We start from the raw sequence: 18,935 nt of genomic DNA on the forward strand, positions 1-18,935 counted from the left end.
CAGAAAGATCGCGCACACACATACACGTGTATTAAAACAAATAATAAAATAAAGTTTAAAAATCAACAGAACCAAAAGTGGTCAGCAGGAATGTAACAACTCCAAACCAAACTTGGAGGGGGAAATGAAACTACGGCTGTGCAAAGCCCAATGAAGCAACACTTGTTTTACTGATCATTGGAACATCTTTAAGGTGCATCATGTGCTACAAGATTTGCAGCCTGCTCATGTACCAGTTTACCCAAAAGTGAGCATAGGACTAAAATCTTAATATTTTCTCTCTCTGTTTCTTCTTCTAGAATTTAGCTACTGGATCACAGCAAGGCTTTTGAGAGTTGCTGCCGCCCCAAACTGCCAGATTTTGCACGAGAACATCAGTACTGTAGTTTGTTCCTTACTATGCCTTTTCAAAGTCAAGAACTGTGCCATATTCGACTTACTGACGAGAGAATTGCTGCATCTTCTTCAAGATCTTATTTTACTCCATGAAAGAAATGTGTCGGTGCACTTCCAGCAGGATTCATTGAGCTGGCCTGTGACTGTGAAAAGGTTTTCATGCAACTCCAATGTACCCCTGGGCTCTTTAAGTTCTGTCCAACTACAGTTAACAGGCATGAGCAATGTAGAATGCTTGGAGATAACTCTGATGGGGATTCTTACTGAGATAGTTTCTTACGTGTTTTTTAAACCACAAGATGTGACCCTTTGGGCAACAGGGTGCTCCTTGTTGGAGTACGGTACTCCAAAAGTTAAAGTTATGAGCATGAAATTCCTAACAGAATTGGTGCAGCTAGGAGGGCCTCCAGAAGAGCTAGCCAGCAGTTTCTTCTCAGTTTTGGGGAGTATGTTGCAGTTCCTCCTTGAAATGGACGCTGAAGAGCTGGAACTATATGAGGAACCCTTGTTAATATTGGTGAGAACCCTGTTTCCTTTTGAAACTCATTCCTATCGGAACATTGAGCCTCTTTATCTAAACACACTCCTGGAGAAGCTCCATGCGTTGTTTGAAGCTGATGTGCTGAGGCTTCTTCAGTCTGAGAAGATGAAAGGAGTGCTATGCCACATACTGCAGTATTTCATGAAGTTTGTGCCAGCTGGATATGAATCTGCTGTTCCAGTTAGAAAGACCTGTATTAACAGCATCTGCAGATCTTTTGTCGCGGTAGTTGGAAGCCAGGTGGAGCAGAAGGTGAGTTGTATGGAAAAAACAACAACAACAATGAAAAATTTGCTTGGAGGCTTAGGTTGAAGGGCACAGATTTTAAAGACACGTGAGGAGAAAAATATATTTTCAGAGAACGCTCAAGCATAGGAACATAGGAAGTTGTCTCAGGCCAAGTCAAACCATTGGTTCCTCCACCTCAGTGTTGTTTGCATTACTGTTATGGGTCGCTAAATGATAGGAAGATTCTCATCAGTTTTATTCCATATGGTGGGAGAGATATTTTATTTTATATCACTGTGACATCTAGATTTCAGATTTGGTGTAATTATTTAATATGTTTAGTTGGATATATTATTTTTGCTTGTCTCTGTGGTTCCATAAAAAATCGACAAGTAGTAACAATAAATTAAAAAAACCCCAATAATAAAAACAGGCTTTAAAACAGCAGACAACAAAATTATCAAAGATAAAACCAACAGCTTAAAAAGCAAATGTGTATAATGTCTGGGTATGTGTAGCAAGGCAACGAAAGTATGATTTTTATAGTCACACACACACACACCCCATTTCATAAAGTTCTGCAGCACTATTGAGGTGTGCCTGTGTTTATCTTCCTTAGTATCTGCTGAGTCCGCTTTATGCAGCCTTGGTGACAGAAGCAGAAGAGATCATTCAGGAGCTGCAGTGTAGCAAGAATCCAGAGACATCCGATACTGATGGAGGAAGCAGCAGTAGTGATGAAGTTCCAGAAAAAAGACCGCGTCTCAGTCTATCCTTAAAGCACCCTAAGAAGTCAGCAGCTCCACCAGAGTATGATGGTTCACTTAGTAATTTCTAGAGAATTGTAACTAATAATGCAATAAGCAATTGATGGAATTGATGTGGTCTTGAAAGCCTTGTCTTCACTTCTGCTTTAGCTATCCTTTCAATTATGCTATACAGTGGATTGTTCCTGCATTTCCCCCCATCCACATAGTCACTGGGATACCGTGACTAGAATAAAACACAGGAATGGTTTGGGGGAAAACACAAATGCAGCAGCCTTACTTGCCAAAATTGTATAATGCTTCGCTGCGGCAGCATAATTTAGCAGCTTAATCTGATGTATTATAATGTAATATTTCCCTGCATTTTGAACATTAAGATATACATCAATTTCTAAGGAAATTAAGTGGATATATATTTAAAAAAAACCCAAACACAGTTATTCTTCAGGCTGTCAAAATGAAAACTATGTAATAATCACACAAGGTCATATGTATTTACACAGAGTGAAGCAATAAGCTTAAAAAAGGTAGGAAACCAAGCAGAGTTTTTATAATGGAGTAAAAGGGGGGGATGGTTGAATATTATCCTGATGTTGCAAAATATCACAAATGGAAACCAATTTTCAACTAACTTATTTTTCTATTATTAGACAAACTTCTATAATAAGTTAGCTTATACGCCACACCCACAATCGGCTGGAAATTGCTCAATTTCCTATGATGTATGTCAGTATATTTTTTTAATTATCATGTATCATATGGTAAGGAGTAAATATCTGGTTCAATTTACCTATTTTCTCCTAATGTTTTTCCACATTTGGGGTTGTATTCAATGTTAGTCCTACTCAGAGAAAATCTATTGGGTTGTATACAATGAAATTATCTCATTGGGTAATAAGTTTCGTTTGCACAATGCATCCCTATGTGCTTCCAAATCTGTTCTGGGCATTCCTCCCAGCACTGCGGAGCAGATTGGGGGGGGGGGAGGCGTATAGGGAGAGGGGAGGAGGAGTTCTGTTGTGCAAGCAGAATTTCTTGCACTAATGAGCCAATTTTGTTGGATACAACCATTTTAAATTAAAGGATGTTACAAACAGGTTCATTAATTTAAGTGGGTCTATTCTGAATAGGACTAACATTGGATACACCTGTCAGTTTGTACAGTGGTACCTCGGGTTACAGATGCTTCAGGTTACAGACTCCACTAACCCAGAAATAGTATCTAAGGTTAAGTACTTTGCTTCAGGATGAGAACAGAAATTGTGCTGTGGCGGCACAGTGGCAGCGGGAGGCCCCATTAGCTAAAGTGATACTTCAGGTTAAGAACAGTTTCAGGTTAAGAACGGACCTCCAGAACGAATTAAGTTCTTAACCCAAGCTACCACTATATAGCACCAGTGCTTTTCCCCCCTAAAAAGAATGTTTAGGAATACTCTCATTTTCCTACTCATATTGAAATACGGCCCCTCAACGAGGCCAAACTTAGATTCACAAAATGTTTAGGGGTATGTGGCCCCCAGAATCCCCCCCAGAAAAAAGCACTGTATAGCACCATACAAATTTCTTTTTAAAGTGATAGTTCAGTCAGTAGAGCATGGGACTCCTAATCTCAGGGACATGGGTCCAAGCCCTCCATTGGGCAAAATATTTATGCATTGCAGAGGGTTGGACTAAATGACATTTGTGGTCCCTTCCCACTCTCCAAATTCTATGATTCTAAAACATTCTTATTTTATAAATAAAACATTATTTGCATTGTTCTAAAATTGATTGGTTTGCAGCCCCGGTCCTGTGAATATGAAAATGAAGAGCACACTGTGGAGCGCTATAATCAAGAAAGTGGAATCTCTCCTCTTGCTTTTGGAACAAGAACTTCTTCCGGTGGAATTTCTACAAAGCATAGAGGGAATTGCTTTAATAATTCAACTAGGCGTCCTGTGCACAGTGCATTCTACACAAAATTTCAGCAGGTAAAATTACCGGTCTTTGTAAACTACAAAGTTATAATGACAGTGGATTTGTTGACTAGACACTGTGTACAAAAACTCACCCTGCTCATTGGTAGGTCAGCTTATGAGTTGGCTAAAAGGTATTTTTAAAATATGCTCTTCCATGTAGCTTAAATCTAGATCTTTTGTGCAGGAGAGGGCTTTGAGTGCATTTTGAAGATTTGGACATGTGGCAGAGCTGTAAAATGGATTGTGTTGTGTAAGGATTCTTTGCAGATCTGAGAAGTGATTAGACACCATTCTTGAGTTGTGAGAACAGCAGTTGACTGAAATCAAACATGTCATATGATTAAGCCATTTCAATAACCAGCTGACTTCTTTTCTTTAACAGCATACACCATCAAGTTGGTTTACGCAACCATAAACATAATAATACTGTTTGGCCTTCAGAATCAGGGGAGCATGTCCAGTTAACCTGGATATCATCAGAATTTATCATGAGAGCACTTAAAGCTTGTTGGAAGCTTTTAGATCCTGCTTCACGGATAGTTGACCTAGAACCAGTGATTCAAAGAGTTGTGAAAATAATTGATGCTTTACTTTATATTCAAGGTAAGATGCCATTTAACGTAATAACAGTTGTTAACAAATGATGATGTTGTTGTTGTTTAGTCGTTTAGTCGTGTCCTACTCTTCGTGACCCCATGGACCAGAGCATGCCAGGCACTCCTGTCTTCCACTGCCTCCCGCAGTTCGGTCAAACTCATGTTTGTAGCTTCGAGAACACTGTCCAACCATCTCGCCCTCTGTTGTCCCCTTCCCCTTGTGCTCTCAATCTTTCCCAGCATCAGGGTCTATTCCAGGGAGTCTTCTCTTCTCATGAGGTGGCCAAAGTATTGGAGCCTCAGCTTCAGGATCTGTCCTTCCAGTGAGCACTCAGGGCTGATTTCCTTCAGAATGGATAGGTTTGATCTTCTTGCAGTCCATGGGACTCTCAAGAGTCTCCTCCAGCACCATAATTCAAAATAACAAATGATACTCTTCTAGAAAAAATGCTGTTATTTAGCTAGGTAAAGGTAAAGGTACCCCTGCCCGAACGGGCCAGTCTTGCCAGACTCTAGGGTTGTGCGCCCATCTCACATCTATAGGCCGGGGGCTAGCGCTGTCCGGAGACACTTCCGGGTCACGTGGCCAGCGTGACAAAGCTGCATCTGGCGAGCCAGCGCAGCACACGGAACGCCGTTTACCTTCCCGCTGGTAAGCGGTACCTATTTATCTACTTGCACCCGGGGGTGCTTTCGAACTGCTAGGTTGGCAGGCGCTGGGACCGAGCAGCGGGAGCGCACCCCGCCGCGGGGATTCGAACCGCCGACCTTTCGATCGGCAAGCCCTAGGCGCTGAGGCTTTAACCCACAGCGCCACCCTTAGCCCCGTTATTTAGCTAGTACCTAATAAAGGATAAATGGTTCAATTAGTTCTCATAGAACATTGTTCAGTTTGGTTGTATACTTTTTGATTTTTGTTTATTGTTTATGACTACCTTTGCTGTGTTTGTAGCTGTGTAAATTTTTATATGTTGTAAGCTGCCTTGAGCATAGTTTTAACTCTGGAAAGGCGGCATACAAATAATATGATTGATGGATTGATTGTGTTGTCATAATTAAATTGACAATATAATCAAAGAAGTAAAGAATGGATAGGAAAATGTTGAGAATTTGCTGCAACTGCCAGATAGAATCGCTATATTAAATTGTAACGGTTCGGGAAACAGAAGCATGATAGTTTTGCAACAAGAGAGAATAATTTTGTTGAGAACACTAAACAGTTAAGGCTGATACCAGAAATAAATTAATGGTTTATAATCTTTTGAACAAAAGTATATACAATCCTTGAATTTACTAAATGGTGATGGTATTTACTACTTAGCAACTAATTTGTATCTCACTGGACAATGTAAAAATAAGCAGCTGTGGAAAATCCCGTCACCCCATTATTATTATTATTATTATTATTATTATTATTATTATTATTATTATTATTATTAACTTATTTCACTCATGAAAAACTTCCCACGAGGCATCTTGAAACATATAGAAACATATATAGAACAATTGCATAAAAACAAGTGTGTGTATATTCATATAAAATCAATTCAGTTCCAGTACAGATACTTTTATTCTGATTTGGGCCATTGGTCTGTTTAGCCCAGATCTGTCTGCTCTGACAGACAGCTGGTTTCTAAAGTCTTTAGTCAGAGGTCTTCACAGTGTAAATAGGATGCTTTCATCTTAATGTGCCAGGGATTAAATTTGAGACTTGAGGCATGGCAAGTATGTGGTCTGGCACTGTGGTCAGTGCCAATCGGAAGGTCAGCAGTTCAAATCCCCACGATAGAGTGAGCTCCTGTTGCTCTGTCCCAATTCCTGCCAACCTAGCAGTTCAAAAGCATCTTTAAAAAGTGAGACCAATTGTTTTGCAGTGCCTGTGCTGGCTAAACTTGCGTACATAAATTATCTGTGAGCCTGCAGTTCTTGGCATTTTACTCTTTAAGTGAAAGTGAGTAAAAGACAATGTTTTTTTAAAAAAGAAGCTGTTTTTACTTGCCGTTTTCCATACTATTTGCACGCTTCAAAAGTTTTCTGCTAGGTTCATTTTAATATCAAGCAAGCACATTTGCTGTACTCCTTTCGGTGCCTGATAAAAACAATCTTGTTTAGACAAGCCTACCCAGATGCTTATAAACCAGACGAAATTTTAATCCATTTTAGTATTTTAACCTTTGTTAAAACCACAGAGCCTATGGCTTGCCGATCAGAAGGTCGGCAGTTCGAATCCCCACGACGGGGTGAGCTCCCATTGCTCGCTCCCTGCTCCTGCCAAATTAGCAGTTTAAAAGCACACCAGTGCAAGTAGATAAATAGGTACCGCTGCAGCGGGAAGATAAATGGCGTTTCCGTGCGCTCTGGTTTCTGTCACGGTGTCTCATTTTGCCAGAAGCGGTTTAGTCATGCTGGCCACATGACCCGGAAAGCTGTCAGTGGACAAACACTGGCTCCCTCGGCCTGAAAAGCAAGATGAGTGTCACACCCTTTGACTGGACTTAACCGTCCAGGGGTCTTGTACCTTTACCTTCATAAGACACCTGAATTTGTGTTTGTTTTTTCCCTCCCCTAAAAGTAAAAATCCAGCTTAGCGATGAGATTATTGAAAATTTACTTGGAATGCTATGTCTGCCATGGATTTCCAGCTGCTCCAGTGACCCTTCATTCAAGTTGCCTGCACTTAATTCAGATCTTCTGGTATTGAGTAAACATACTTCAAGCCATTTTTGTAAGTAAAAAAAACTACATTTTGCTTCGAAATTTATTCATGTTTCCACCCTATCATTCTCACCAAGGTTTCTAGAAGTGGCTATCAGCAAAGAAAAACAACAGCAGTGATGGAACAACAAAATAAAAAAAAGCAGAACAGTTTACAAAATATGCCAGCGACATTTAAGTTAAAATACAGCCAACACTAAAATGTGTAAAAGGTCTGGGCAAACAGAAAGGGCTTCATCTTAAAAGATATTTAATGTCAGTCCCAGGCAAGTCTCTCAGGAGAGCATTCCAGAGTCAGGGTGCCATAGGCGAAAAGGCCCTGTCTTGGGTCATCACCTGACTTACCTCGAAAGATCAATGTGTTGAAGGATGAGATGAATGCTGAGACTGGTTTATGCATGGGAATAAGGCTGTTCAGAGTGTTTAAAGGTTCAAACCAACACTTTGACTTGTGCCTGAAAATGGACTGGGAGCTGGTGCATTTGTGTTAAGACTGGTGAGGTATGTTCCAGTCTTCTAGTTCCAGTCAGTGTTCTAACCACACTACTTTCCCCCAACTGAAGCCTCTGTGCCAAGTACATAGAGAGTCCCATGGCCAACATACCGCATTAACACAAATATGATATTGTCAGAATGTAAATAACTGGCCACTTGCACTTGGATAACTCTGCTGTCCTCCACTGAAAAGATACTTTCCCGTTTGAATGCTTAAAAGTCCATATACTATTTGTGGAAAATCAAGGATATAATGTGTCCTGACCTGTGTAACCATTTATTTAGCTTTAGCTTTTAAAATATTGGCCTTAATGACTGCAGTCCTCTCAGTATGAAATAATATACTGTTGTGCTTCTGAACTTGCAGCAGTTTGATAATTAGGGGTTTTATGAGGTGTAAATTTGTTTTCAGTGCTTTATTGATCTATATATTTATTGATGGATTTTTTGATCTATATATTTATTGATGGATTTTTTGATCTATATAGTTATGGATGGATTTTTTTGATCTATATATTTATTGTGGATTTTAGTCATCTTTTGTATGTAATTATACTTGTATACTGCTTGGAGATTTTTTTTGGTTTTAGCAAGTGGCTTATATTTTTTTTAAATAAAATATGTGGGTGCCATTTAAAAAAGGCTAGATTGTTGTCCTTACAGTGCTTTTGTATATTTTTTTTCCCTTTTAGCATCTGAGATTCAGTCGAATTGCGTGTTTCTTCTTTCTCTAATTCCACGAAGATTATTACATCTGAAGTGGAGGGATTCTTTATATCAGCGTACCCTGCAGAGTCCGCATGAAATTATCAGAGCTAACTGTGTTAAAGGGTTTCCTTTCCTGTTACACCAGTCAGATGTAAAATCCTCCACCACTTTGCTTGGATCTTTCCTGTAAGTAGTGATTTTAATTCCAAATAAAGTTGGGGAAAGGAAGAATGACCTGCCAGCTAATAGGTCGTACAAAAGCCTTGTCAAATATGAGTGGTGCAGCTGAGATGGGATATGGCAGAGAGGATGGAAATGTATGACAGGCCATGCCACTTCTTCTGTTGCCCATATATAGGAAGTGTGTTCCATAACATGAGTGTCTTTGTATAGTGGTACCTCGGGTTAAGTACTTAATTCGTTCCGGATGTCCGTTCTTAACCTGAAGCTGTTCTTAACCTGAAGCACCACTTTAGCTAATGGGGCTTCCTGCTGCTGCCGCACCGCCGGAGCAAGGTTTCTGTTCTTATCCTGAAGCAAAGTTCTTAACCTGAAGCACTGTTTCTGGGTTAGCGGAGTCTGTAACCTGAAGTGTATGTAACCTGAAGCGTAAGTAACCCAAGGTACCACTGTATTCCTTTTCTGGACCTGCTAGGGTGTCTGGATGCAGCTCCACTAATGCAAGTACTTTTGGCTGTGCAATAGAACTTCCCTTCCTACTCCTTCCCATACGCTGCCCTAAATATTTCTGGGATTTTCCGCAACCCTCAGGAAAGGGGTGAGAGAGAGGGCACGTTCTATAGCACAAGTGGAAATCCTTATCTTAACAGAAGTACTTAATTGGATACCACTCTTAGGTTTCTTTTGAAAGTGGTGCATCCAGCAGCATTTACTGTTGTAAGAATAATGTTATATGTAGAAAAAGCACGGGCCCTTCTTTTTATTTCAGAGACCACATAGGGGATGAATCTCTGTTAGTCCAAAAAGCTTATGCCAGCATCATTGGAAAACTGGCTTGCTGTCTTTCTGGCAACTTCAGTATAAGACCTTCCACAACTAAACCTGGCATCGAGCCCCAAAGTTGTGACATCCTCTGTAGCAAAGTTATTGTGACTTCTTCCGAGCAAATGTGTGCTGTAAGAGCAGACGTCTTTAAGCCATTTTTAAATCTCCTAGAAAACAATGTAGCCAGTTCAGTCAAGCTTGGTAAGTTCTTTAAACATATGCTATATTATTTTCCTGTCTTTTTTGCATGTTGTTTCTGCAGTGTTATTTTACTTGATAAACACAACATAATAATGTGAAGTGCTCTTATTCTATGTGCCAGCCAGCTGTGCCTTCTTTTGGGATTATCCATTCCATCTCTCTTTGTGGTTTTCAGTTGCCCTCTTTCCCACTCCCGCCCACAAAAGACCCTCAAAATTTTTGTGGCACCTGAGTAGACTGAGCACCCACAATAATTTTGATTTGGCTACTTAGCTGTCATGGCACCTAAGTTTACTATAAGCAGGTGTTAAAGTTGATCCCATGACAGGTATGGAAGCGTGGGTGTTTGGGCGGAGTTCCTTGCTTGCAAGAGCTTTCTGTCCGTTCTTCTGGATCAAAGAGTTGATAGGGAGGCACACCTGCAAGATGTGAAGCATGGCTGGTGAGAAGGATACCTCTTTCTTTGGGAAATGAGAGAGCATCCCAGTGGCTTCTGCAACAGGGTCTCATTGCTGACCCTTCCACAGTACAAAAGTCAGTGTGCTGCTTTCAGTATAGCAGATGCTGTTCTTCTTGGGAAATTGAAATTGATTGAAATACTTTATTGTCACTTGTACAACTTGTATACAGTGAGATTACATGAGAACCCCCCACTCAGCTCTCTTAGTCTTAATTCCCCTCATTTACTGACGCACACCCACCAAACCCAAAAGTCAGTTGCCCTGTTGTTATCTTTTCATTCAGCAGCCTAACAGCCCACGGATAGAAGCTGTTCTTTACCCTGTTGGTGCAACTAATCATGCATCTATATATTCTGCCTGAGGGCAGGAGATCAAGAAAGTGCTGGCCAGGGTGTGAATCATCCCTGAGAATTTTCCTCACTCTCCTGAGGCAACGTTCTTCTGCTATTTCATCCAGCGGATTCACGGGACAGCTCATAATATCTTGCGCTGTATTCACCACCCTCTGTAGGCACTTCCTATCAGATGATGTCAAACTAGCATACCACACCATGATGCAGTATGAAAGGACACTTTCTGTTGTGGACCGGTAGAAGGAGATCACCAAATGTTGATTGACATTGTTCTTTTGCAATACTCTGAGAGGTTGTTCTTCCCTGGAACCCTTCCATTGAGAAATGGGAGAGCAAATAACATTCAACTTTTTGGGTCTCTATTGTCCTTCCCCATGTCTCACTGTAAGGCGAATCCATGGTACTTCTTACATTTCAAGTTATTCAGCCAGGAAATAAGGAAGGCGACTTCATTGTCCTTCCAGAAGGACAGGGCTTGGTAATCAATGTGGCCTTTGGTCTCCTGCGCTAAAATGTAAGAGGAGATGCGATATATTCTGTCTAATCTGTATGTGTTATCCAGGTTTTGAAATCTAAACTAGAACGTTGTTGCTTTTTCAAAAAGTACTTAATAACATGTCAAAATATTTGTGAGTGAACTTCATAGTCTGTCTTAAATATTTTTATCTTTTGTGAACATGATTGTAATTTGAGGTAACCCAAATAATACATGTTTGATTTTTTTAAAAAAGAAATTTTAAGATGTACGTATAAAATATGGTATTGCGCCATGTCGTGTTAACTTTGGTCTTAACGATAAATGAAAATTGTTGAATGTGTTGTTTCTGTTACTTGCTCTTCTAGTATTAATAGAGAACATTCCTCTCCTTTGTAAACACCTGGACTTCAAAAAAGATGAATTAAATGTAAAAGCAATTGTTGGGGCTTTCTTAAAGCTAATGGAAGATCCCGACAAAGATGTAAGAATAGCCTTTAGTGGCTGCATCAAATACATACTGGATTCTTCGGACTCTGAGGAAGATTTCATTAAAGAGGTGAATTTCTTAAGTATCTTGAAGCCTGAAAGAGAGGGCAACCTTGATATGTAATCACAATAATGAATGCATATCGTTTCAAACTTGCTGTTTCAGCTTTTCGTTTCGAGAATGAAAGAAGCCTACACAAATGCTAAGATTTCAAAAAATAGTGAGCTGAAGGATACATTGATTCTCACAACAGGTGATATTGGAAGGTACATTTTAGTGTCTTCTTTTCTAACTTCTCTTAAGTATTCTGGTTTCAGGAGACTTATTCTGAGTTATGGAATATTCTTATCAGTTACTTTCTTTACGAATCACTTTCCATGAGGCGTCCCGTAGCAATTTACAGAACAATTTTGTATATAATGACAGTGAAAACTTATGCACATATAAAAAAGGATTCGATTTAAAAAATAAATAAAAATAAACCAGCACGTATATAGAATCAATTCAAATCTGCGATAAATGTCTTTACTTGAACTGCTTGCTGAAGGCTTCAGCAGGTGGTTTAAACACAATGGAGAATAATATTCAGTATTTTAAGAACATGATAGCATCTTTGTACAGTAAAACAAATGAGAATTTCCACATTCTGTTTTGGCATGAATTATCTAGTGCATTGGTGTTACTTTCAAGCAATGTCTGTCTTTCCCCCCTTTTACTTTGTAAGGGCAACGAAGGGGAGCTTGGTGCCCTTTGCACTCTTGCACTTGTTGCATTGCTTGTTGTCCAAATCAGCCTCTGTGGCTGGAGCAGCATATACAGAAATCAGAGCTTTGGCTGCCACCAAGTCTATAAAGCTGCAAGCCTTTTTCAGTCAATACAAGAAACCAATCTGTCAGGTAAGAAGCCCGAATAATATAGGAAGAATACATTGCATTAACCTTTTAATTGCTTAACGTACCGTAGAGGGCTACAATATCATGTACCCCCAACTTCTCCCCTAATGTACACATATTCCTCTTGCCTACTGTGGGGAAGGATTGTAGTTAAGAGTTGCACATACTCCAACCCTAACCATGATTCGTGCTAACCATGGCTTGCAAACCTTGGTTAAAGAAGGTCCCTTGGTTGGTGTGGATGTAAACTTAATGATGGTATAAAATGAAAGCAATTAGCATGAGTGGAGACGGGTTCGAAAGAGAGTGTGTGACCCTGCAGCCCACTCTTGTCTCTTTGTTATGGCTGGAGACCTGGATAATTTTGTTCAGTCTTGGGTAAAGACAAAGACAATTCTAAAGTCAAAGCTATTAAAACCATTTCTATGCTAATATTTTCTGTGCTGGCAGGACAGTTGGATCTTAATTGTTTTGCGTTTGGCAGGGGTTTTCTAGTAGGGACAACATTCATTAGCAGAACTGTAAGCGGCTCCAGATTGTAAAGAACAAAAACCAATACCTTTGCTCTTTAGTCAGCTGAATGTTTATGTCTGGCATAATTGTCCTGAAGTAAGAATTCTAATTACTGTATGAGAGTAATAACAGTGAAATGTATCTCTCGATGCTTAGTTTTTAGTGGAATCTCTGCACTCCAGGCAGTCGGCAATGATTTGTAACACTCCCGGCCAAAGCAGCGAAGTACAGAAACAAGAAATCGCTCATCAAAGGGAAGCTGCCTTGGACATGTTATCTGAAATTGCCAATGTTTTTGATTTTCCAGACCTCAATCGTTTTCTCAGTGTAAGTTGATGGTGGTATATTCCAGAGCAGGCACCCCCAAACTCGGCCCTCCAGATGTTTTGGGACTACAACTCCCATCATCCCTAGCTAACAGGACTAGTGGTTAGGGATGATGGGAATTGCAGTCCCAAAATATCTGGAGGGCTGAGTTTGGGGATGCCTGTTCCAGAGTAAGAATAAGTCTTTGCATGTGTTTCCCATCTCAGTTTTCTCAATTCTTCCTTCATAAATTGTTGGTATTACTGGGGATGATTATGCAGATTGGTAAGATTCCTACATTTTTTTCATTTCTTACATTTTTAGCTCACCTTTCTCCGCAAGGAGCTGAAGGTGCTATATGTGGTTCTGCTACCCACACACCCATTTTATCACCCCAGCAACAACTGCGAGGTAGCTTATTTTCCCAAGCAAAAGGGGAGCCGAGAAAAAGGTTTCCTTTTTCCCTCAGGCCTTTCCCTCTGCCACATATTTTGCCGCCTTCTGCATTTTTATAGGAAGGGTTATTTTAGCTTGGAGTCTGTTGTGTTTTGTGAAAGAGGCCAGTTCTTTTCTAAATAAACCCATGAAACTTACTAACTGTAGGGATTTCCCAGTGTTGGTTGTTTGAGGTTTTCACCATCGTTGAAAAGTTATTTGTCTGGCTTTCTGTATGTGCCCTTTCAGGCCAGTAAGTTTGGAGCTTATCACTCTTAACCACAAGCAAATGCGCACCTTTACCTGCACAAGGGGAAGGAAATGAGGTGTCAGAGCTCATTTTGGCTGTCTCTCTATTTTACCAGCGGACTCTCCAAGTTCTTCTGCCTGACCTTGCTGCCAAGGCCAGCCCTGCAGCCTCTGTGCTTATTCGAACGATAGCGAAACAGCTAAATGTAAACCGCAGAGAGATCCTCATCAACAACTTCAAGTACATTTTCTCTCATCTAGTCTGCTTCTGTAGTAAAGATGAGCTCGAGCGAGCACTCCACTATCTCAAGGTAGTTATGTTTTGCACTTGGTCTGTGAAGCTTTGGGAAAATAAGAATAATTAGGTTGGGGATTATATTGAAGCACACAAATAAGTGACTTATATTCTCAAGATAAGAACTCCGTGCAAGCATGTTATTGGCATAATGAATATTTTTGGTGGGCCTAAAATAGTCTGGGTTCAAACAAGCCAAGAAACCAAAAAATTAATCTGGTCAAGAAAAATTCTCAGTCAGCAGTTTCTGCTGTTTCTAGATCCATAACCAGTCTAGATTGGGGCGGAGCAAGTGGGCTAATTGGCATGGGCCTACGATTTTGAAGGTCCCCTACTCTGAATCTCCCTGATGGAGGCAAAGGGGCCCTTTGGTAAAGATTATTGAAATGAGACCTACATTTTCCATCTGGCCTGGGCCTGTTACCAGCTTTGCATGGCACTGTCCATAACCAAAACCAACTTGTGCACCAAGATCTTTTCTTGATGTGCGTTAATAGCAGTTGTTCACTGAAACCCTTGACTAGGGGTTTGCATTTCTGTATTATTATCTCTTATTGTTGTGCATATGTCTGGTCTATTCTTTATTTTTTCGTTTGTTTTTCATTTGCGTTCCATAGAATGAAACCGAAATCGAACTTGGAAGTTTGCTGAGACAGGACTACCAGGGATTGCATAATGAATTATTGCTACGTATAGGAGAGCACTACCAGCAGGTCTTCAATGGTTTGTCGATTCTGGCTTCATTTGCCTCCAACGATGACCCATATCAAGGACCAAAGGACATCACCTCTCCTGAACGAATGGCAAGTAGCAGTGCCATCACAGTTGTCTTTGTACAGTGGTACCTCAGGTTACATACGCTTCAGGTTACAGACTCTGCTAACTCAGAAATAGTGCTTCAGGTTAAGAACTTTGCTTCAGGATAAGAACAGAAATCGTGCTCCGGCGGCACGGCAGCAGCAGGAGGCCCCATTAGCTAAAGTGGTTAAGAACAGTTTCAGGTTAAGTATGGACCTCCGGAATGAATTAAGTACTTAACCCGAGGTACCACTGTATCACTTTAGAAGGAAAGGATGGCTTTTGGTCTTGAATTATGGTATGCCATTAAGTATACAGAAGAGAGGAAGAGTTTCTTTGCATGTCAGGAAGAGTTTTCAGAACATTAAAAGGGAGCCTTGTGGGATAAGACCAAAGATCCATCTACTACAGCCTTCTGTTCCCATAGTGACCAGCCAGATACCTCTGGGAAGCCCACAAGAAGGATAGGAGTGAATCTTTCAGAAGAGCCCAATATCGTGAGCAAAATCAGCAGATTGAACAAGCAGCTGGTTGTGGGTTTTTTGCTATGGAAGTTACCAGTAAGAAGTAATTAGTTACGGACCTAACTGTTGAAATTGCAGAGTCCTTTGCACAACGGAATGATGAATAGTACGTGCCACATGCTTAAAGTTGCTTTATTCTCAGTTCAGTATTGAGAAATTACAAACATGCATCTTGCCTCTGCTGGAGCAGAGAAGCAACCGTCCTCCTCCTCGGAATAACGAACACCGAGAGAAACAGTGAAAAACAGGAAACCAGTGTACGTCACATCCAGCTTCCCATTCCCGTGGGAAAACTCAACAGTACTCTGACTGTGGAATGTAAACACAGTCTTGTGACAAGCACTTCGCTGCACAGTGAAGAGAGCAGAAACCAACATCCTCCCCCTTTCTGTGAACATCACTGGGCAGCGTGTTCGTACAATATCAGTACAAACCCAACTTCTGTACATAGGTACAGTGTTGATCCCTTGATACAACCTTGGACAATACATCAGCAGGAATTTCATTACCTGGCATATAGGACACCGTTACGAGTCCCTTCTGAATATGTTCCCTAGCATGTTGCACCTTCAACTGCAAGTGCTTCGTGCTTTGCTTACAACCTTCCGAATTCAGCAAAGCCAAACATGCTTTGTTGTCCTGGTAAACCTGGATTGGACATTTGACAGGAATTTTCATGTCTTTGCACAATTGTAACAACCATTCACAATCCTTAAGTGAATAAGACAGTGCATTTAGTTCAGCTTCACAAGTACTTAAGCTAATTGTTGTTTGCTTCTTGCATGACCAATCAAATAGACCCTGATTGTACATGTAGCAAACTCCAGACGTACTTTTCCTGTCTGTAGTGTCACTTCCAAAACTTGCATCTGCAAAAATCTCAAGACCACCAGACTTCTGATTGTTAAATCTCAGTCTGTAATGCATAGTGCCTTTCAAATAGCGTGCTATGCGTTTCAGAGCTTTCCAATCCTTAACAGTAGGATTGTTGACTTGTCTGCTTAGCAAATTACAGCTAACAGCAATGTCAGGTCTTGAACATCTGGCAATGAAGTTTAGCTTGCCTAGCACACTTCTGTACAGTGTAGTGTCAGAAAATGCTTCTTCAGTGTCTTCTACCTGATAACCTGTTGTCATCGGTGTATCTACAGGGTTAGCATCCATCAGGTTCAGTTTGCTTAACACATCAGCAATTTTCCGTGACTGGTGTACTAGAATGTTACCACTTTGATCTTTTTCTATTTCCAGAGATAGGTAGTTGTTTACCTCACCAAGATCTTTCATGTCAAAGTGCTCTTTCAGTTGAGCTAGGGCGTTATTGTACATTGTGACATCTTTCCAAAAGAATAAAATATCATCAACATAAAACAAACAATACAGTTTCTTTTGCCCCTCCTCTTTGACAAATACACATGGATCAGCTTTCCCTTGCTGAAAACCTAGAGAAAACAATGCTTCAGTGAGTTTTGTGTGCCAACACCGTGCACTTTGTTTGAGACCATAAAGGGACTTTTTCAGAGCACAAACAAATCCCTGTTTTACCTGTACGCCATCAGGTGGAAGCATATAAAGTGATTCACCTAGAGATCCGTACAAAAACGCTGTATTCACATCGTGGTGACTAATGTGTAGATTCTCCTCTGCAGCTAGCTTGAGCATAAGCCTTATGCTCTCATATCTCACAGTGGGTGAGTAAGTCTCGTGATAGTCTTCACCTGGTGCCTGTGCAAAACCTCTGGCTACCAATCTGGCTTTGTGTCTGACTATCTTGCCATTTTGATCAGTCTTCGCTTTGAAGACCCATTTGCTTCCAAGCAGTTTCATTCCTGGAACTACTGGAACTAGCTCCCAAGTTTTGTTCTTTTCTAAGGAATCAAGCTCAGCCTTCATGGCATTTAACCATGGCTCAGCTTCCTTAGACTCCAAATCCTGGATTTCTTGGAAACTTGAAGGTTCAAATACCTTCTTGGAGCTTTTAACAGCTGCTACTGCTGTCTTAGCAAATTCATCAGCAAATCTCTTTGGAGGTCTGCCTTTAGTGGCTCTTTGTGACCTGCGAATTAGCCTTTGGTCTTCAACACTCTCCTCTTCCTTCTTAGGAGAAAAGTGACCTATTGTGAACAATGGTTCTTCCAATTCCTGATCAGAGCTTTCAGAGGGTCGCATAGAGGCTTTCGCACTCTTGAAATCCTCTGAATTGTCCGACTCAGTTTCAGACTCAGAATCAGAACCTTCATCAGTGGGTGTGGGTTGCTGTTGCTTATCCTCAGTCTCATCACTGTCATCAGGATAACATTGGAAAATTCCCACATTCTCCCCCCACTTGGCATTGTACTCAACACTTCTTGTGAGCCTAATTGTCTTAGAGTCAGTCATCATTATTCTGTAAGAACCTTTCTGATAACCTAGAAAGATACCATGCAATCCACGTTTGCCTAATTTGGAGCTTTGTGGTGAATGAATCCACATGTCAGAACCAAAAATTTTCATGTGTTTGATGTACGGTTTCTTACCAAACATCTTCTCATACGGGGTACAACCAATCGCTGAAGATAACCTGCGATTGTAACTGTAAACAAAACATGAGAGAGCTTCGGCCCAATAACTCTCTGGAAGGTTGGCATCATGCAGCAAGGTTTTTAACCCTTGAAGCAATGTTTGATTTGCCCTTTCGCAAAGTCCATTCTGCCATGGCGAGCGAGAACTGGACAAATCGTGTTGAATTCCTTTCTCAGTCAGAAAAGCTTCAAACTGCTGAGAAGTGAATTCTCCCCCGCGATCTGTGAAAAGAATTTTTATCTTCTTACCATGCACATTTTCCAACCAAGCACAGAATTCCTTGAACCTTGGAAAAGCCTCTGATTTCTGCTTGAGATTGTACACGTAAATATACCTGGAAAATGCATCAATGAGAACCATGAAGAACCTATTTCCACCCAAAGAGGGCGATAGTGGACCAACCAAATCAGCATGAACAACCTGGTATGGTTCTGTAGCTTGCCTACTAGACACCTTACCTTTCGCAGCCATTTTCACCTTGTTTGCTGCACATGCCTTGCACTTCATGTGGTACCTGCAGGGTTTAATAGTCATACCTTCAACCAAGGTAGGCATTTTAGATACTGCCTCAAAATGCAAATGACCAAATTTCCTGTGAAAATCATGAATACATCCTGCATGCAAACTTTTGTTAGAGCCTGCAATGCAACAAGTATCATTCTGCACAACATCATCATAATACAAAACAAACAAACGATCAACACATTCAGCATGAAATACATAATCGTCTTTCTTTGTGATGGTGCATTTCTTGTTCTTGAAGGAAACGTCAATGTTCCGTTCATTCAGCTGCATCACACTTAGAAGATTGTGTGTGGCATCCGGAACGTAAAGTACATCCTGTATCTCTAAGTCCAAACTGTGAAGAACAACAGTTCCGTAGCCTTGACTGGGGATCGTGTGGTCATCCGCCTGGTGAATCGCACCTTCTTGCGGTGTAAAAGACACGAACAGTCTCTTGTCGTTGCACATGT

At 40.7% G+C, this 18,935-nt stretch overlaps 1 protein-coding gene across 1 annotated transcript in view; it reads left to right on the forward strand.

Moving 5' to 3' along the window:
• Positions 1-18,935, forward strand: part of ATR (ATR checkpoint kinase) — a 52,738-nt gene that overhangs the window by 4,707 nt on the left and 29,096 nt on the right. Inside the window, exons 4-16 of the mRNA XM_082223817.1 lie at positions 300-1,189; positions 1,785-1,975; positions 3,714-3,902; positions 4,273-4,493; positions 7,059-7,211; positions 8,389-8,590; positions 9,354-9,610; positions 11,268-11,458; positions 11,555-11,655; positions 12,114-12,285; positions 12,952-13,122; positions 13,902-14,096; positions 14,698-14,883. Coding sequence (XP_082079943.1) covers positions 300-1,189; positions 1,785-1,975; positions 3,714-3,902; positions 4,273-4,493; positions 7,059-7,211; positions 8,389-8,590; positions 9,354-9,610; positions 11,268-11,458; positions 11,555-11,655; positions 12,114-12,285; positions 12,952-13,122; positions 13,902-14,096; positions 14,698-14,883 — 3,119 coding nt within the window. The remainder of the gene's footprint in view (positions 1-299; positions 1,190-1,784; positions 1,976-3,713; positions 3,903-4,272; positions 4,494-7,058; positions 7,212-8,388; positions 8,591-9,353; positions 9,611-11,267; positions 11,459-11,554; positions 11,656-12,113; positions 12,286-12,951; positions 13,123-13,901; positions 14,097-14,697; positions 14,884-18,935) is intronic.

The sequence above is a fragment of the Podarcis vaucheri genome (genome assembly GCF_965113315.1).
Source record: "Podarcis vaucheri genome assembly, chromosome: 5".
NCBI classification, from domain to species: Eukaryota; Metazoa; Chordata; class Lepidosauria; order Squamata; family Lacertidae; genus Podarcis; species Podarcis vaucheri.